The sequence below is a fragment of the Pelobates fuscus genome, chromosome 5 (assembly GCF_036172605.1).
Source record: "Pelobates fuscus isolate aPelFus1 chromosome 5, aPelFus1.pri, whole genome shotgun sequence".
NCBI lineage: Eukaryota > Metazoa > Chordata > Amphibia > Anura > Pelobatidae > Pelobates > Pelobates fuscus.
In genome coordinates this window covers 65,200,565-65,221,186 of record NC_086321.1, presented here as the reverse complement: position 1 = coordinate 65,221,186, position 20,622 = coordinate 65,200,565, and the positions used below count along the sequence as shown (strand labels likewise).

Here is a 20,622-nt window from a genome sequence, read left to right as displayed (position 1 = left end):
GAAAAAATGATAGCTAAAGAGAGCAAAACCAACCCCAAAGCATTTTTTAAGTACATAAATTCCAAAAAACCCAAAAATGAAAGTATAGGTACACTTAAAACTGAAACGGGGGTGTTAGTTCATGAAGACCAAGAAAAGGCAGGAATTCTAAATAACTATTTCTCCTCCGTATATATTAAAGAAGAACCCATGGCAATAGATGTGCAAATGATTGCTACTAAAAACTTGCAGAATAATTGTAATTGGTTAACTCAAGACAATGTGCTGCAGCAAATAAAGAAAGTTAATATAAACAAAGCTCCAGGGCCTGACGGTATCCATCCACGTGTACTTAAGGAACTAAGTGTAGAAATAAGTGAACCTCTGTTTTTAATCTTTCAAGATTCTTTTCTTTCAGGAAGTGTTCCGGAGGATTGGAGGAAGGCAGATGTGGTTCCTATATTCAAAAAGGGTTCAAAATCCTTGCCTGGAAATTATAGACCTGTGAGCTTAACTTCTGTGGCTGGTAAAATATTTGAAAGGTTATTAAGGGATAATATTCAAGAATTCCTTGAGAAGAATATGGTTATCAGCAAAAATCAGCACGGTTTTATGAAGCACAGGTCATGTCAAACTAACTTGATTGCGTTCTACGAAGAAGTAAGTAGAAGTATAGATCAGGGTGTTGCAGTGGATGTGATCTATTTGGATTTTGCCAAGGCATTTGATACAGTTCCACACAAAAGATTAGTGTTCAAACTCAAGGAAATCTGTCTCGATGAAAAGGCTTGTTCTTGGGTAGAACATTGGCTTAAAAACAGAATACAAAGAGTTGTCGTTAATGGTAAATTTTCAAGCTGGACAGAGGTGGCAAGTGGTGTCCCTCAGGGGTCTGTTCTGGGACCCCTTCTATTTAACATTTTTATAAATGATCTTGAAGACAGCATTGAAAGTCATGTTTCAGTGTTTGCAGATGACACAAAACTTTGTAAAATAATACAATGTGAGCAAGATATTACCTTGCTGCAGAAGGATTTAGATAGACTGGAGGACTGGGCACTCAAATGGCAGATGAAATTTAATGTTGAAAAATGCAAAGTTATGCACTTCGGCGTAAAGAATACACAAGCAACGTATACCCTTAATGGAAGCGAATTAGGGATAACAACACACGAAAAGGACTTGGGAATTGTTATAGACAACAAACTATGCAACAATGTGCAATGTCAATCAGCAGTGGCCAAGGCCAGTAAGGTATTGTCATGCATGAAAAAGGGCATTCATTCTCGGGACGAGAATATCATTTTGCCTCTCTATAAATCACTGGTAAGACCACATATTGAATATGCTGTGCAATTTTGGGCACCTGTTCTAAAGAAGGATATCATGGCACTAGAAAAAGTGCAGAGGCGGGCTACAAAATTAATAAAAGGAATGGAACATATCAGCTATGAAGAAAGGTTAACAAATTTAAACCTATTTAGTTTAGAAAAACGTCGCCTGAGAGGGGATATGATAACATTATACAAATATATTCGGGGCCAATACAAACCATTGTGTGGAAATCTATTCACAAACCGGACTTTACATAGGACACGAGGCCATGCGTTTAGACTGGAAGAAAGAAGATTTCGTCTAAGGCAAAGGAAAGGTTTTTTTACTGTAAGAACAATCAGGATGTGGAATTCTCTGCCTGAAGAAGTGGTTTTATCAGAGTCCATACAGATGTTCAAACAGCTACTAGATGCATACTTGCAAAGACAGAATATTCAAGGATATAATCTTTCAATGTAGGGTAATAACTGCTTGATTCAAGGATAAATCTGACTGCCATTCTGGGGTCAATAAGGAATTTTTTGTCCTAGCTTGTTGCAAAATTGTGCTTCAAACTGGGGTTGTTTTTTTTTTTTTTTTTTTTCTTCTCTTTTGGATCAACAGCAAAAAACAGGTGTGAGGAAGGCTGAACTTGATGGACGCAAGTCTCTTTTCAGCTATCTAACTATGCAACTATGTAACTATGGATATTGCTCAGAAAAAATATATATATCTCAGCCAATCACAATGTAAATGTCACTCTTACAAATTAATCCCTTCTGTAACATTCTCCAATAAAAAAAAAAATACAGTTGCACACTGGGAGTATTGTTATGGTAGATGGGGACCAACAGTGGGACTTGTCTTGGAACTCCAGTTTGTACATTTTTTGATTTTAAGGTTGAGCCTCATCGGAATTGACTATTGGTAGTCAGTAATTGTTAAAATGTGTTACTGTAAATCATGCAGAAGTTATACAATGGAGCAGAATTCCCCTGTTGGTCTATATTCATCTCTTTGAAGATGCAATCTTACTCTGCTAGCCATCTGTAGCATGAGGTACTATGAGTAATTACAGCTCAACTATAAATTAACCAGTAATTCTATGATAACAAATCCTTAAATTGTGTAAATTGTGTGCTGGGTACAAGCATTATATCAAAATCTATGCATTATAATATCTGCTTTTCGTTCTAGTAGTTTGCATGATGCCACAGGAGAGTTTCAAAAGTAAAAATAAATGTTTGCCCCTTTTGTTTTTTTGCCTTGGGGTTCATTCATTGAGGGGAAAACAGGATGACATGGAATCAGACTGACATTGGAGTTTATTAAAAAAAAAAATACTGAAGTGCAGTGAATTGAAAATTTTTATTGCAACATTTTGGATTGTTGGGTTGGAGAATGTTTCCATATCGGTTTTGGCCTACATGTTGCAATTCAGTTTTTTTTTTTTCTCGTTATAATTCAGCATTTAGTAAATAATTTCCTTAGTTGACAAAGGAAGTGATGAGACAATTGAAGGTTAGATCCCCAGCTGGAACTGTCACTGCTTGGATTGGAGCTTAGCAAGGGGAGTGTGTGATTGGCTATACCATATGTAATGTCAAAAAAGTTAGTTGCTCTATCATGTATTCACATCTTGCCACATACAGTGCGGACGGAGAGGCAAATAAGACCTTCTGACCATGCTCAACCATTCCTTAACACCTGGAGCTCAAATTTAATCCTGCATTTTTGAGGAGCAATGTGGCCTTCCAGGTTTCCATGTCATAATACCAGTGTAAAAAGCACACCGCAAAAATGTTGAAATGACTCCTGACCCAAAGGTACAAAATAGACCTTAGTGTGAAGCAGGTTAATTTTTCTTTTTTGTTGTTTAAAAAAAAAAAAAAAAAAGAATTATTATTAAAGCTTCTCTAAAGAGAAAATTTGAAATTTTTATTTCAATTAATGGAGAATCACAACACATACATAAGACAGAATTTGCCTTTTGCACTTCCTCAATATATCAAGGGATTTTCAGGCAGCGTAACCGGGAGTTAACTGATCTTTATTTTAAATACATAACGTAAGTATGCAACCCACCAAAAATCATTATATATATTATATAACAAGAACTATTTTTGATACAGTTTTTGCTAAATATATATATATATATAACGATTTTAAATATATATATATATATATATATATATATAAATAATGATTTTTGGTATATAGTGTATATAAGGTCAGTACTCTGTGGACTTTTATAAGCAGAATCTTTTATACATAAAATTTCCAGGACTGAAATGTTTAGAAGATCACATCCCCTTTTTACCAGCAGAAGTATAATTTGCAAGAAATGTTCATACTTTCCAGATATTACTTTCATAGACCTTGTTGAAAATGCTAGTGCCTAGTTGTGCTTATGACCAGGTAGAATACATTTCTATCATGTTACCTTACACCATAATGGCTATTCGAGCTCCAAATGTCTGCCAAATTTATGTAAAATAACCCCTTCACAACCAAGCGGTTTTCCACTTTTGTCTGCAAAAACTGTAGCATTTTTTTTTCTCGAAACATGAATGTGTAGCTTGAACTGCAATGTTACAGGTAGATCACTGTTCACAAAAATGTAAATTTTGAAATTATGTAAATTTATTAAAAAAAAATGCCATGTATTTGTTCATCCTTTACAGAAATATTCAGGGAATGTACGTTATTTTATATCTAATATCTACATCTAATATTTCACACAAAGCATAAAATATTACTAAACATAAACAATAGGTGTGACAAAATGGTCAGATACTCTAATTATAGTTATTTCGTTTATAGTATTTCATAAAGTGTAAGATAGTATTGTTAGCAGTATAGCTTACTAAAATAGCAACAGAATGGAAACATTTGTCTGCATATGAGTATACTACCCACATACAGTTAAAAGACCACTAAAGTCACCCAGGCCATTCTTCTCTATGAAGTGGTTAAGGTGCAGTTGTCCTGTTATTCTAACCCTGCAATGAAAAATAAAGCCTTTTTTTTTTTTTTTTTTTTTAAACTGCAATGTTTATATTGCAGGGTTAAATCCACCTCCGGTGGCTATCTTCCTGAACGTGGAAACCTTCATAATGGGAGGTCCTAACGAGAAAGTGTTTGCTTGTCTGACAGCCACTGGAGAAATGTTTTTGTCCAAATGTAAACATGTTTGTTTCTTGGAAGCAGCAATGCTAAAGGTATTAGGGATAAGTAAAGATATAATCTGGCAACCAACTACAAGAACATTAATGCACAGTAAAACCACAGGAAGTAAAGGTATGTATGGGTGCAACCTCACTGAGAAACATACTGTAAATACAATATTAAACCATGGGCTTTTTAAAAGCATGATATAAATGTTTCTTACCATATACCCCTTTATCTAGTAAAAGTAAGAATTCATCAACTGCATTTCTCATCTCCAGCTCAGTCAAATCAAGCAGAGAAACCACCTTGAAGTCAAGTTGCCGGAGAAGATTAGTCAGTTCATAAACATCCACCATTGGAGCTTTCAGTTGAGTATGATATTTATACGACATATTTCCAATTAGTAGTGCGACCTTGTCTGTGGCTGTCAAGAAAAACATAAAGCATCGGCTACTATAATTTTACTAGAAATAAAGCAAGATACCTTCCATCCAAATGGTATTTTAATATTTAAAAAAAAAAGATGGCATTGCCTAATCATTGGCTTTGTCCAGGGGAAGGGTGGCAAGGGGCGTTGGGGGTCACCAGTATAGAAAGGTTTGTGGAATGTTGCCTCGTAGCTCAGTACTAAGTAATATATAGTATTATTTTCCAGTTATTGCAGCACAAGTATAAAAATGTAATGCAAAATTAAATATGGGAGTGAAATGTGATTGGACACTGTACAGGTTTGCCCTCAGATTGGGCTATTTCTTTGCAGTCGCACCCAGGCTATATGTAGCCATCTAGAGCTGGAAACTCAGTTTTTCTAAAAGGTTTCCACTCTTAGTTTGAATTAGGGTTCCACTTTGGTTTGGCACTGGCGATGAGCTTGTTGTTGATATCTTTGGGGGAGATTTATCAAAGTCATCTGAAAAGTATTGTTTATTTTTTGTGCATAATCTCTTCTTTTTTTTTTTTAAGTTTTAAAAATGGTCAGAAAATATTATCTGTTATCTTATTAAATTATGCAGCTTTTTTTTACTGCCATCATCAACAATAAAATTCTAAATACAAAATTGTAAAAAAAAATAAATAAATAAATAAATAAGTCCAATGGCTTTTTCCGTACTTATTACATCTTAAATGCACACATTGTTTTACAAAGCAAGTGCCAAAAGTAAAGTGGCATAAAAATAATCTAATACAGAGAAAAAAAACATCACAAATTGTTTGCATGTTATTGCAAATACTTACCAAAAAGCTCATCAGTTGACTGTTCTAAATAAAAACAAACACATTTTTCAAAATTAAACTCTATTTTTCACAGGAAAGCAGCTTGCTTACAAACACTGTGGATTTGCACAATAAAGCAGCTTGCTCTGGGACACTGATGGTAACAATAGCAGCAAGCTCTGGAACTAGAAGCACAGGAAAGCAGCTTGCTCTGGGACACTGAGGGTAACAGGACATCGGCAAGCTCTAGAACTGGAAGCACAGGGAATCAGCTTGCTCTGGGACACTGAGGGTAACAATAGCAGCAAGCTCTGGAACTAGAAGCACAGGAAAGCAGCTTGCTCTGGGACACTGAGGGTAACAGGACATTGGCAAGCTCTAGAACTGGAAGCACAGGGAATCAGCTTGCTCTGGGACACTGAGGGTAACAATAGCAGCAAGCTCTGGAACTAGAAGCACAGGAAAGCAGCTTGCTCTGGGACACAGTGGGTCACATGACATTGGCAAGCTCTAGAACTGGAAGCTCAGGAAAGCAGCTTGCTCTGGGACACTGAGGGTAACAATAGCAGCAAGCTCTGGAACTAGAAGCACAGGAAAGCAGCTTGCTCTGGGACACTGAGGGTAACAGGACATCGGCAAGCTCTAGAACTGGAAGCACAGGGAATCAGCTTGCTCTGGGACACTGAGGGTAACAATAGCAGCAAGCTCTGGAACTAGAAGCACAGGAAAGCAGCTTGCTCTGGGACACAGTGGGTCACAGGACATTGGCAAGCTCTAGAACTGGAAGCTCAGGAAAGCAGCTTGCTCTGGGACACTGAGGGTAACAATAGCAGCAAGCTCTGGAACTAGAAGCACATGAAAGAAGTTTGCTCTGGGACACAGTGGGTCACAGAACATTGGCAAGCTCTAGAACTGCAAGCACAGGGAATCAGCTTGCTCTGGGATACTGAGGGTAACAATGGCAGCAAGCTCTGGAACTAGAAGCACAGGAAAGCAGCTTGCTCTGGGACACTGAGGGTAACAGGACATCGGCAAGCTCTAGAACTGGAAGCATAGGAAAGCAGCTTGCTCTGAGACACAGTGGGTAACAGGATAAAAGCAAGCTCTGGGACACTGAAGGTTACACAGGACAAAGGGACCAGACCAAAAACAAACTTAATGAACTGGTATATAAGAAGGGGCAATTCTTAACTAAATAGGGAGGAGAATAATTGCAAGTTAGGGCCAGCTGGGAACAGAGTAAGATCTCTTCAGTCTTGATGCAGCAGCCTACAACAGTACCAAGTGGTTGGGAGATGGTAACATCAGACATAGTTGTTCTAAGTGTATGGCACTACATTGTCCTGACCCTTTTATCCAGTCTAGTGCATGTCAGCAGTGTGCTGCTAGAATGTAAATTTTAGGTAAGTTTAGGTGAGTTTAGACCTAGATTCAATCCTGGTTGGGATAGTTTATTTAATGCAACTTGGGGACGTTTGTGTTTCCAAAAGAATTTGAACGCAGCCTGGTTCGGAATTTTTTTGCCTGATTTTGAGAGTATTACTGGTAGGGCATGTAAATCGACAAATGTTTTGGTATTATTACTGATTTTAGTAAGGCAGCTATAGTCAAAGGGAGGTTTTTCCATCTAGTGAGAAGGTCTTTCACTTCAGTCACGATTGGTGTCATATTGATTCTATATATAGGGGACAGTTGTTTTGGTATTCGTACCCATAAATATTTGAAGTTCTAAGTTATCAATTTTAGAGTTGTCAGTGTCTGTAAACATACTGGGAGGCCTGGGCCTAATCTCAAAGCTGTTGTCTTGGACCAGTTTATTTGGAAGTTCGCAAGTGGGCTGTTTTTTTCAAAGTTTAATGCGGATCCATCGGTATCTCCTTTATGTCTTCTGAAGAGTAAATCAAGAGTAATGAGTGAGTGTAAACTAGGTTAAATAGGATGGGTGATAACAGGCATCCCTGTTTAATGCCTCTCCTAATTATGAGATCTTGGGAATCGTTTTAAACCATTGGTGTTTAATTTTGTAGATTGATGGGTATATAACGCTTTCATAAGATTATAGAATGGAATTCCAAAGAAGTGGAATTTTACGATTAATAGTGCTAAACTAAATTCATTGGGTGCCCATAGCTGTGCCAAATAATGATGTCACTGAATGCTTACAGGTAACTTTAGATAGACGGAAGCTGAAAATGATCAAAACAGAGCCTTAATAGTTTACAAGCATCTTATGCTCAAGAAAACAATGTTGTTTTTTTTATCAGGTTCTCGAATTAATTACTTACCAGTGATAGTGAGGTCACTTAGTAACTCCTCTAAAAGAGACAAGATACATTATTTAATCAACACAGTGCAATAGATAGATGAAGGAATTAATACATTGCAGGTTGCCTCTGCATACTTATAAAACAGAACATAATAAAACATGCATTTTATTTAGATTGGTTACAAGATCTGCCCTACAAAATGACACTACAACCATTTGACTGCAACATCTCGAAATGCTCTGGCCAAAAACAGCTGTTCTCCAGTTAAAGCCATACTCTAACCCTTTTGCAGTATTATTTTCATTAAATTATAACACTCAGTTGGGCACTAGTATGAGTCCATTTGATGGGTCTATTCTCCCTTTCTTAGAGAGAATGTGAGCACTCTGAGCTGCGGATGGGAGGGAGTGGGGGAGTGCTTGAGAAAGGGAGAGGATTTCAAAAAATAAAAAAGCTAAGAGGGAACGGAGTGGAGATATAGACATGCTGTGCACGCCATCGATAGATGTACTTTTTGCTAAAAGGGAAGGGAGTGGAGATATAGACATGCTGTGCACGCCATCGATAGATGTACTTTTTGCTAAAAGGGAAGGGAGTGGAGATATAGACATGCTGTGCACGCCAACGATAGATGTACTTTTTGCTAAAAGGGAAGGGAGTGGAGATATAGACATGCTGTGCACGCCAACGATAGATGTACTTTTTGCTAAAAGGGAAGGGAGTGGAGATATAGACATGCTGTGCACGCCAACGATAGATGTACTTTTTGCTAAAAGGGAAGGGAGTGGAGATATAGACATGCTGTGCACGCCAACGATAGATGTACTTTTTGCTAAAAGGGAAGGGAGTGGAGATATAGACATGCTGTGCACGCCAACGATAGATGTACTTTTTGCACAGAATTAACATTAGACATTTGTGCACTTTGACATTAGGCAGCCCAGAATTCTAAGTCACATGTATCAGAGGTGTAACTAGCCTCCAGCACAAAAGGGCAGATATCACTGTAAGTGCAGGATTTAAAGCTGAAACCTTGCGTATACAGATCTCTTGCTCCATGAATGATGACCACTTTTAATAGCGGAAGTGGTCATGGAGGTTGGAGTCATCCTTTAAGGGTATGTCCTGTCATAAAGACTAATGTGATATTTTTACCTCATAGCACTATGCAATAAACATGGAATAACTTAAATGGCCATAAATCAGCTATGTCCCCTTTGAAAATTATAACTTCTCTACAGTTGCACATTCATTGTTCGGGTGCCTCAATTGTACCTTGGACATTTAAAAGCATTATTTTTTTCAATAATAGATTTAAAAAAAAAAAATACAGTCTTCAATTATATCAATGATACCAATAATTATTACATAATGATGGTGAGTAAACATTAATTGCTATATTCAGAGTAAACAAACACCAAGAATAAAAATTCAACTAGCAGAATTACAAGTAATACGATTCTTTCCATGAAATCAACTATAGTCCTATTTTTGGCCCAGTGTATCGGGGCTTGTGCCTTCTCAAATTATCCCACTGGCATTAATGATAGAAAAAGAAGACCCGAGTAATCTGGCACATAGACTGGACCTGTTTCGTGTTAGTCAAGAAAGTTTCTGTTAGATTAGGAGTGAAATATTTCAAGAACTGAGAAGTGACATGCAAGAAAACGGAAAGAATTAGCAGCGTTCCATACAACGAGATGTCATAACTGTTAATGTGGGTTTTTCACCTAAATATTTCATGAAAAAAACTCCACTGAATAAAAACAACAAGTATAGAAAGAATGCATAGATCAATACATATTTATTGCCATGATATTGAAACTTAAATTCTCAGTCCTGTCATCAAAGATGACAAATAGTTCAGATTTTATTTATTGAGTAAGTTCTAAATCCCAGGAAAATGTTTGGTCCTTGTGGTCCTTGAGAAAAGGTCTATTTTTTTTTTTTTTTTTAACTCTTTCTCTGGTCATATTAAGATTACTAAACATAGCTTTCCTCCTTTACTCCAGCTAAACAGTAATATTTTAAAAGCCTTTAAATAGTATTTTACACTTTGACCATCAGTCTCTCAAGTCTCAGATTTCACCAATGATTACCAATTGCTGCTGGAAAAACACTTTTTAAAAACAGTTATCATAATTATTTTTTTTATTTGCTGTTCTAAACCAATTAAATGTTGTCATTTTTAAATCACCAAAAATGCTTAGTGAATACATCCCACTGATTTGTGCTTTGTTTATTATTTGAATTCATTTCCTAATTTTTCCATCCTAGATAAAAAAAATTTTTTAAAAAGCTAAATATGTGCTTATTTTGTTCCAGTTAACCCTTACTGCTTAGGGATAACATGTGATAATCTGAACTTCATAGCTCAATAATTACTTATTATTATTAAAGCATTTCCAATGCGGTGATTTGAAGGACAACTGTAGGATATTTAAGTGGAAAAAAAAAAAGAGAAAAATCATCAAGATGAAAATGACTGTTGATTGGACATTATCATTCCATCCTTTGACAGCACAGCACCCATGTACAGGAAAGTTCCCCAGCCAAAACATGCACAACGTGTTGGGATTTACTCTACCTTCTGTGCACTCCACCGCAACATTTTTCCAGGGCTTTCCAGATCCTTTCATTTCAAGAGAAAAACATAAAAAGATATTCACCTGTTCCGATTTAAAATAGGACGGCACTTTTGTAAAACAGTTATTTATTTCTAGTGCTGTGAAGCCATGAGATGAGATTCTACTGCCATGGGAGACATTCAGCCTTCTCACTTGCTTTATTTAGAAATATCTCTGGTTTACATTGCTTATTGTATAATGATGTGGTATACAAATAAGTCACACATATTCAGAATTTATTTCCATTTGAAACTTCAGTTTCCCCGCAGCTCGGTCTAATATTTTCTTGCTAAAGAGCTGAGATAATGATTTTCATTTTTTTTTATCTGCTTATAATTGTCTGGGTGCAACAATGGGTGTAGTGAAAAAGCATGTTACTGGGGTGAATAAAAGTGGGTTGCATAAGCTCTGAATGAAATTAGTCAGACAAAACAGTAAGCAGCCAAGAGAGAATATTGTATCTGAACCTTTACACATCATGCTCTGAGATGGAACATGGCAATGTACACTCTACTCCTTGTACTACAAGGTTAGCATCAGATGAATGTAGGTCTTAGTGTGATATTGCCAATTTCAGCAACCTGCCCATCAGAGAGTCTCTGTGCACGATTACCTGTCACGTCTATTAGGATGTCTCCAATACCATTTGATGCAATTATTTTCCCTTGATACACATTTAACCATTAACAATTCTCTAAATATATAGTTTGGGACACATCATAAGGCAGACAGATCTCTGGATGCCTACAGAACCCAGCAATGTCATTGTTTTCCCATAAATACGTGCACAATTTTTATAATAAGGGTTATGGTTAGAGCAAGGGATATTAATATCAATGGTTACTCTAAAAAACATGACCATTTCAGTGATTTGAAATGGCCATGGTGAGTGGAGTCTGTATGTGCAGTGTTTTGTTTTGAAATGTTGTAAATATGAAAATCAACCCCGTTGTTGCTCGAGGTGCACGTCTCCTCCTCAGCCCTGCCCTCTTTGACCTCCCTCCGCGGAGAAGATCAGGCTGAGGGAGAACTTGGCCTGTGACCCTCGGCACTAAAGTTAGTTTAAGCTTTTATAATGTTTGTTTGTTTTTTAAGCTCGGGGGTGCGGATGATGCTAGGAAGGGTTGCTGCAACCAAAACTATTTTTTTTTTTTTTTTTAAACAGTTTTTTTTCTTTGGAGTAACCCTTTAATGATGCGATATAATAACTGATGTGATAACGGTGAGATTAATCAAACAAGCATTTGGATGTTTGTAAGAATAATATAAACCTAGTTATGAGCACTCTCATCCATTCTTTATCAATGCAGGTTAGCTGAAGGATGAACCAGGCAGTGTTGATTCAAACTGTGCAGCCTTTATCTGTGATACTTATAGTGCCTTACCAACGACAAGAACTTCAGCTTTCACACTGTCTTCCGTTTCTTTTCCATTAGTGACTTTACAATGGTACACACCCTGGTGATCTACTGAAACACTTGAAACCTAAGTAATTAAAAAAATAAAAATGCAATTATGCTTTCGTTACCACCATGTAGGAAGTGATGTGCATGGTTTTGCAAGGCACACAAGGGTTAGTCAGAGGAGGAAACTGAACAACCAAAAGAAAAGGGAACTTTCAACTTTGTCCAAAGATTACTTTTGCACTTTTCTTATTGCGTGACAATAAGCAACTTTCATGTGGTTTTGATGTTACAGTGTTTAACCCCTTAAGGACCAAACTTCTGCAATAAAAGGGAATCATGACATGTCACACATGTCATGTGTCCTTAAGGGGTTAAAGACAATTAAAAAGTGGCTAAAATAGCTCTATTAAAGTAATATAAAAAGTATGCAGTGTACATCTTATCCATCAATCTTAAAATTGGAAGAAGAAAAATCACTGTTTAGTAGATATACCCAAATTAATGCATGCATGCATTTTTCATGCATGTATTCGTTGGGGGGTATATCAGAACTTATGAACTGCAGCCTTAAAAGCCCTCCCCTCTTTTCTGGAAGAGAGACTTTCAGAATCTTCACAGGGAAATAACCAATTCAAGGCTTCTCATTGGTTATTGAGAAGCCTCTGAGTTGGTGCCCACGTGGCACGTTTGGTCTGAGTTCTGGAGGAGCTGGTGAGGACTGTGTGGGAGTAGGCAGGCGCGCTCAAGTAGAGCATGTCTGCCACTTCCATTAGCTCCTCCACAGTAGGAGGCTGTAAATCTCCCTGGCAGTTTTATTGACAGCCAGCGAGGTGTTCCATAGTTAATTTATAAAAGTGCAGATTTCTCATAGAAAATGAAAAGTGAAAGTAATGCCATTTAGTTTAGAAATTTTGGGTTTGTTAGTACTTATTACTTATTCCTCCCTCTAGGCTATGCTAATGGTTCCTGAGCATTCTACAAACAGTTTAGACTCAAGTCTGATTTGTACTGATTGGAAAAGGGTCAGTGATCCCTGCTCAGTAATTTATTTTTAGTGATATAATCAAGAGAGGTAGGAGAAGAGAATAAAAATACAATATATGTGAAAGTGATATAGCTATTGCATCTTTGCAGACTACTATGTATTAAAGGGATACACCAGACCACTAATGCACTTTAGTTTGATGAATGCTTTAGTTTGAAAAGTGTGTCCTCTATTTTTCATTTTTAGAAAAAGTGCAGATAGAAATTGGTATTTTTTATAAATTATCCTTGTGTTTTTTATAAATTAGCCCCCTTGGCTATCAATAAGACAACCTGTTACTTCTTGGTTTGGTTAGCCCATTGGAGCTAAACTCAAGAAGCAGAAATTGCTCAGAGCAGCTGACTTGCAAAGACTTCTCATTAAGCTGCTTTAAAAAGTATGTGATTGGACAGCCACAGAAAGACTGGGCTGGGTTAGAAAGGGAGTGCCTGCTAAGGCTTCAGACAAGAGATCTGCAGCTTTTGCAAGCTGTTGTCAGATATACCCCAATTAAAAAATACATAATTAAATGCAAGCTTGTTTTCATTGGGGATACATCTACAAAATAGTGATTTTACTCTTTTTTTTTTTTTGTATTTGGACAGTGGAGTGCCCCTTTAATATACTAAACATGAAACCTTTATACATTTTATAGCCTGCATAAAGACAATAACCAGTGAGTGGAAGTTACCGTTATAAAGAATAAGCAGATAATGTTGTCCTAACTTTAAAGGGACACTATAAGCACCATAAACACTACAATTTGCAGCCAGTTAGAGTGATATAACTGGGTCTAAAGAGCTCCACATCCACAACCCAAAGGAAGGTAAGGGGAGTCACATGGGGAGTAATAATGGGAAAACAGGCCATAAGGAACAAGTTTAAGGCGGTGCACAGTGAACACGAGGAAGTGGGGCACAGAGACAAGTGGGGAATTGTGGGAGAAAGTTAATAAAGTGTGAAGGAAGATTGGTGAGAATGGGAACATTGGGTGAGGGCAGATGGAGTACAACTCATTGGGGGTGGGGGAGAGGTTTTGTGGAGGATAGGGAAGGATATAGAGTGGAATGAATAGGCCCATCAGGAAACATATCCCAAAAGAAATGCACAAACATCTGCAGACACTTTAACATACAAGGTCATGTCACAGTAACAACCTCTGCATCCACTCAAACAACACCCACTACTATACCTCTGCCTATCACACAAGCACCACACATATACACCCCTATTTAGGAGCATGCGCGGGAGTACAGCATTGAGGTCTATAGACGGCTGAGTGATTGACAATTTTAGATGCAGCAGCACCGCCCAGTGTTTAAAAGTGTCAGGTGTAGAAAAAAATACTCTGACAAAATAGTCCCTACTTTATCTCAGTATATCTTTTGACTGGGTTGGGATGTCAGTGAAATTCCTACACAGGCAATATGAGTATTTCATAGAGATTTTATTTGTATTTTTTGGGGGAGGGGTGGGACAGGTGAAAAATGCCATTTAGATATGGATAGTATTGATATTTTGAATAATTAAAGGGAAACTCCAGTGCCAGGAAAACTATCTGTTTTCCTGGCACTGGAGGGTCCCTCTCCCTCCCACCCCCCAATCCCCAGTTACTGAAGGGGTGAAAACCCCTTCAGTGACTTACCTGAGGCAGCGGCAATGTCCCTCGTCGCTGTCTCCGCCTCCGCGACGCTCCTCCTCTTCATTGCGTCGGCCGGTGGGCGAGACTGATCTCGCCCACCGGCCGAGGGGACCTAGTGCGCATGCGCGGCAATGCCGCGCATGCGCATTACGTCTCCCCATAGGAAAGCATTGAAAAAACATTTCAATGCTTTCCTATAGGGTTTTGAGCGACGCTGGAGGTCCTCTGGAGGTGCTAGAACCCAGGAAGTGACCTCTAGTGGCTGTCTAATAGACAGCCACTAGAGGTGGAGTTAACCCTGCAATGTAATTATTGCAGTTTATAAAAAAACTGCAATAATTACACTTGCAGGGTTAAGAGTAGTAGGAGTTGGCACCCAGACCACTCCAATGAGCAGAAGTGGTCTGGGTGCCTAGAGTGTCCCTTTAACCATATGCCAAAAAGGGTCTGGGTCAGTGCACCCAGGCAAGCCTTGGTTTGTGTTGTATAATTTGAGAATAATTTGACACTGAACTGGAGAATGGTGCCAGAGGCATGCTGGCAGTATAATCACTACAGTGGGCAGTAGTGGTTCTTGCGTGTCTTTAGAGTGACCCTTCAAGGTAACATGATATTTGTCTCATTTGTTAGCCATTGATCTGGTACAATTACAATTGTTAGGACACCAGACTTGGATTTTATAACATCACAGTATTCCAGAGACAAAAAACAGTTTACCTTTTGACAAGACCATTTATCTATTGTTTCCATGCCTACCATGAACACCCTGTTAGTCTCATCTTTCAATGCCATTCCATTCCGATACCATTGGTAGCAGGGAAGAGGTTTTCCGATAGCAATGCATTCCAGACCCAGCCTGTCTCCAATCAACAATCTCTGGTCCTGGGGCTGAATATGGATGTGAAGTTTGTTCTCAGGTAAACCTAATGTTAACACATATTGAAATATAAGAACATAGAATGCATGAAGAAATGTATATGGTTACAAAACAAATAACTCACATTTCAAGTAGGTAAACAATCTCCACTTAAAAAGTAGTAGAAACGGGGGGCGGAGCCTGACCGCCGAACTGACTGGACGCATGGGGACAGAGCTCCCGCCGGGCAAGACACAAACGAGGCAAAATCAGCGGCTATACTGCCCAGAACCCCTCCAAGGTGCGACACCCATGTCGGGGGTGCACCGGAGAGTCGAGGGATACCCTTTTTGACCAAACCCAGGCACATAGACCGCAACGCAACCTGAGGCCTACGGGATCTGAAACCGGGGAGAGGCGGCCGCTCTCCTCGATACCGGAGCCCCCGGTAAGCACTAAAGGCCTCCTACCCCCCCCCTCTGGACCGGGGGGGACATCCCGGTCCCCACTAGACAGGTGGGATAGGGCCGAAAGCAAGGGCGGCAACCTACCTCGCGGACAGAGAGAAAGTCAGCCGGGTCTAAGATGGCCGCCCGTCGCCTGCCGAAAAGTAAGGCTGAGGTGAAGCCAAGATGCCCTAACTCCTTGGAAGCCCTAGACTGGCTCTACTCGGCCTTCTGCGACCTACTACACACCAGGGGAATGCCCTACCCTAAAGCGGCTCGGGCGGTGGTCTTGTGGATCCGCCCGGTGACCCGCCGTCGCCACTATGGAGCCCCACTACAGGCTCTCAGGGCGGCCGCCCAGCCACCTCAGATCCGACAAAAGAGATGGTGGGAATCCGGCCACGCCGACCCAGATACTCACACCCGCATCCACAAACGCAAGAACAAAGCCAACGCGACTCTGACACAAGCAGCCTCACAAGATGGAGAACTTGCGCTCAGGATCACCACGAGGCGCCAAGGCACAATACCACCTCACATCCTTGCAAAAGGTACCTACCGGCGGGACACAAGCCCTCGGCTGAGCAACAAGCGACCACATAACAGACTGGGCGTTGGATGAACAGACAAGAGGCCTCGGACTGTCTCTCGGCACAGGCACAGATGGCTCTGCAGACCTGATCTACCCTGGTGAACTCCCGATATGTACAGGTCTCCCTATGTGACCCCCGTATACTTTTGCCTAGACCTAGCCTTTGGGACTCATTCATAGACGTTTTACATTGCTTAACAGTTTTACAACCAACTACCACATAGCTAATGCCCTTGATTGCTAACACCGTTTTCTCTTACATATGCACCCACTCAGGGGCCGAGCTTAGACCTTTAGTTAGCCTGCACTAGAAACATAACTTCCACGATTCATAAAGCCTGTTTACCATCTGCTAATATAACTGTTTCCTCCTGTAGTCTCTCAGATCCTAAGCTCAAACTCATGTTTAAGCCTGTTTTCTTGAACCATAAAATTGTGCAGATCTTCGTTTGTCACGACACTGTATTTACCTGTGATGTTGCTAGATGTTTGTCATGTTGTCGTGGCATCACAAGCAAACATGTTACTCTATGCACTAAGAAAAATAATATATAGGTCCGTTCCCTCCTGTAGTCTCTCAGATTCTAAGTTCAAACACATGTTTAAGCCTGTTTTCTTAAACCATAAAAATGTGCAGATCTTCGTTTGTCACGACACTGTATTCACCTGTGATGTTGCTATATGTTTGTCATGTTGTCGTGGCATCACAAGCAGACATGTTACTCTATGCACTAAGAAAAATAAAGAATTAAAAAAAAAAAAAAAAAAAAAAAAAAAAAAAAGTAGTAGAAACAAACAGCTGGCCTGATATCTTGAAAGTTTCTCACTCCTTTAGAAGAAAGAACTAAAAATGCGTACAAATGTGTAAATTGACATGACACTGAGTATTATAGGGACATAGCCCTGCATTGCACTGACTCTGTGTGCTTATAGGTACCTCAAAGCCACAGAGCTTCAAATAATTCTCTATCAATTCCTCGGAACCTGCACTCTTTTCACAAATGAATGTTTTATGCAAAATATTGTGTTTACCTTATTTTTGCACAGTGTTACTGGGTATTGATGTTAAGAGACTCTATACATGTATGGCAGAAGGCATCAGTCATTGTTACAACCATAATGACCTGCCTCACCTGTGTCCCACATATTTAACTGACAGGTTTATTTACCAACGTTAGAATTCACAGTGAATTTGAAATTTAAGGTTAAAGTAGGCGATGTGACAGAATAGCTGACTTTTTTTTCCATTCGGGCTATTTTGACCTTAAATTCGAAATTCACATTGAATTCTCACTTTAGTGTATAATCCTGCCAATGCTGGGAAATATTTTGGTTAGACAGCACAAACTTTGTTATAAATGTACATTCAAGAATGATCATGGCTTAGATTTACTGAGATATGCAATCCGAAAATCAGTGATTACTGTTAGCCATCATAAATTTGTAAACCCCAATCGAAAACGTGTGGTTCTAGAGAAAGCAAGTAAGAAATGAAAATCGCACATTTTGAAGGACTTTTTATAAGTGAATGGTAAAAAAAAGTCAAAAACAAGGGAAATGATGTAACCATAAAAGATACAGTAACAAGGAAACCATACAATATATTCTCATGTCAATCAAAGTTTGTTAACCGCTTGAAACCATCATTTAGCTTCTCAGCAGGTCCAGCCAGTGGTGTATCCTGGTTTTGTGCTGCCCTAGACATTTTTTTTTAAATTCATCCCCCCCCAGCCTCCTTACCTTTGGGAATGCTGGGGTGGAGGGGGGGTTCTCCCTTTCCCTGGGGTCCAGTGGGGCTGCTGGGCGGGCGGCGCTGGAGAGGGAGCACTGATTAGTGAGCAATCTGCTCAGCTCCCTTGCGCGCCGCAGAGTAATGCCGGGAGCCGAAATATGACGTCATATTCTGGCTCCCGACATCACTCTGCGGCGCGCGAGGGAGCTGAGCAGAGAGCTCAGGGGAAGTGCTCCCTCGCCAGCGCCACCCGCCCAACTGGATTTTTAGTTAGCCGCCAGGCTAACAAGACATTTGCCTGGGCATTTGGGAGTGGCTTTTTTTGCCGCCCCCTGGGAAATGCCGCCCAAGGCAAATGCCTTGTTTGCCTCGCGGCTAATACGTCCCTGGGTCCAGCACAGGCCTTCACTCAGCAGAGAAACTAATTTCTCCATTCCATTTTTCTCCATTTGACGGAGAGTCTGTTTAAGGCCATGCTCTGTACATACCACTTTTGAACATAAACAAGTTACAAAGCCGCATGCTAATTTCTGACAGAAGGCATATACACTACAGAACATATGTGATCGTGGCTTTAGGTGTACCTCTGAAAATGATGTAGAAACAATATTGGTACTGACAAAACCAATAAATTAACCAATTGGACTTGCTGGCATAACACTTGTTAAATTAACCATAACAATCTAAACATAGGAATTTGGTTTCCTATTAGTCTTTGAGATCTCCCTGCATAACGAGAATGCTAAACAATGGCGTTTGAACGTTTTATTCTATCATGGTGAAATTGAGTAAATATGGCGTAAATCAGACATTTAACTACAATATTCCATTGGTTTGCTCCAGCATTAGCATTTTGTCTGGTATTGCTCTGATAGGGTATGATGCAATGGAGTAATGGAATTGACTTACCGTGACAAGTTAAATTACTTTCATAAACATCCAGTTGTACCCAGTCACTGAAGTCAAATGAGAACTCATTGTTTACTCTACAGATGTAATGGCCGGAATCCTGTACTTGAATGGGGTTGAAAACCAACTCTGAAGAATTTCCATAAGGAACCTGTGAATTGGATATGGAAGTAACTGTAACATCTCTCATTAACTCCACCAATTAACGGATTAAGTTGAGCCCATGAAACCCAACATCCCACTTTGTTTTATAATTTGTTTAGAATCTTTGGAGAAACACATTTTTTAATTTGCAGTGGGAAAATTCCCTACCCCATTTATGTTAAACTTTAAAGTCTGACAGTTAGATCATGGGTTGGCAACATATGGCACTCCAGATATTGTTGACTACATCACCCCTCATTCATTGCCAACATTATTGGAGATGTAGTCCACACCATCTGGAATGCCGGAGGTTGCCTAACCCTGCACTCGGTTATTGGGGGACAGATTAGGGCTCTGATTAAACATGGCTTATTTGCAGGCTACATTGCCTTGTATAGTACATTTGCTTGGTGTAACTGAACTTAGTGTATCTGTTCATTATGCACAGAGAAACATTATTTTTATAATTTTGTTGCTAGAAAAAGCATTTCCAAAACGATACTATTCCCAAAAATTCCATCAGTTTCCTACAACTAACTACCCAGTAACAGGGTATTTGACTGTTTTAGTATATCTACTTTTGTGACACCAATTCTCTACAACAAATAACGTACTTCCACATACATGCTAATACGGTAGTTTAGATCCCATCTAAAATTTCCCAAGATAATGGATACTCTATAGATTCTAAAACATTTGAGCCCAAAAATATTTCTATATATAATATAAACTTACATATGGTAATGTCTAGATATCCTCATAGAAGATACCTATACACAAAATGTTGTTTTATTTGTTAGCTAATGCTATGCACTCAATATTTTCTATAAATATTGTGCTCTTTGACAACAATGAGAATTTAGTAATTTACTGGTTAAGTAAAAAGGATACTGTTGATGTAAAAGTAACAATCAATCAAGGCCTCAATTTAATAATTTAGATAATATTTTTTAATATTTTCTTAACATATTAAAATATCAAAACGTATATATTGCATGTAAAAATAGCTTTTAAAAATATCAAACCATTACACAATTTAAATACTTATTGTAATATTAAATAATTTTAAAGGTATATTTAAAAACATTAAATCATTTTTATGTTTAACTATCAATATTAAATTGTGGCCTTGGTTTCACATGAATTTCATACAATTTGAACATGAAGTGATCATATGCTAAAAAGCTTCAGATATTTCCTAACTTTAGAGGACAGAAAAGTGGTGTAAGAGCAAACTATATTTCTAGCCTTACCACATGGTTATTGCACACATTGTAAATATAAAATGTTAGCGACAC

The 20,622-nt window shown here is 38.8% G+C and overlaps 1 protein-coding gene across 3 annotated transcripts in view; it reads right to left on the bottom strand.

The window, feature by feature from the left end:
- Nucleotides 1-20,622, bottom strand: part of MALT1 (MALT1 paracaspase) — a 61,207-nt gene that overhangs the window by 12,062 nt on the left and 28,523 nt on the right. For 2 of the 3 annotated variants that reach the window (XM_063453950.1, XM_063453953.1), the window contains 7 exons: nucleotides 19,181-19,331; nucleotides 15,402-15,568; nucleotides 11,959-12,058; nucleotides 10,534-10,578; nucleotides 7,965-7,994; nucleotides 5,701-5,724; nucleotides 4,685-4,888 (listed from right to left, as the gene is read on the bottom strand). In XM_063453950.1, the coding sequence (XP_063310020.1) occupies nucleotides 4,685-4,888; nucleotides 5,701-5,724; nucleotides 7,965-7,994; nucleotides 10,534-10,578; nucleotides 11,959-12,058; nucleotides 15,402-15,568; nucleotides 19,181-19,331 (721 nt within the window). The remainder of the gene's footprint in view (nucleotides 1-4,684; nucleotides 4,889-5,700; nucleotides 5,725-7,964; nucleotides 7,995-10,533; nucleotides 10,579-11,958; nucleotides 12,059-15,401; nucleotides 15,569-19,180; nucleotides 19,332-20,622) is intronic. The other variant, XM_063453952.1, reaches the window with a different exon arrangement.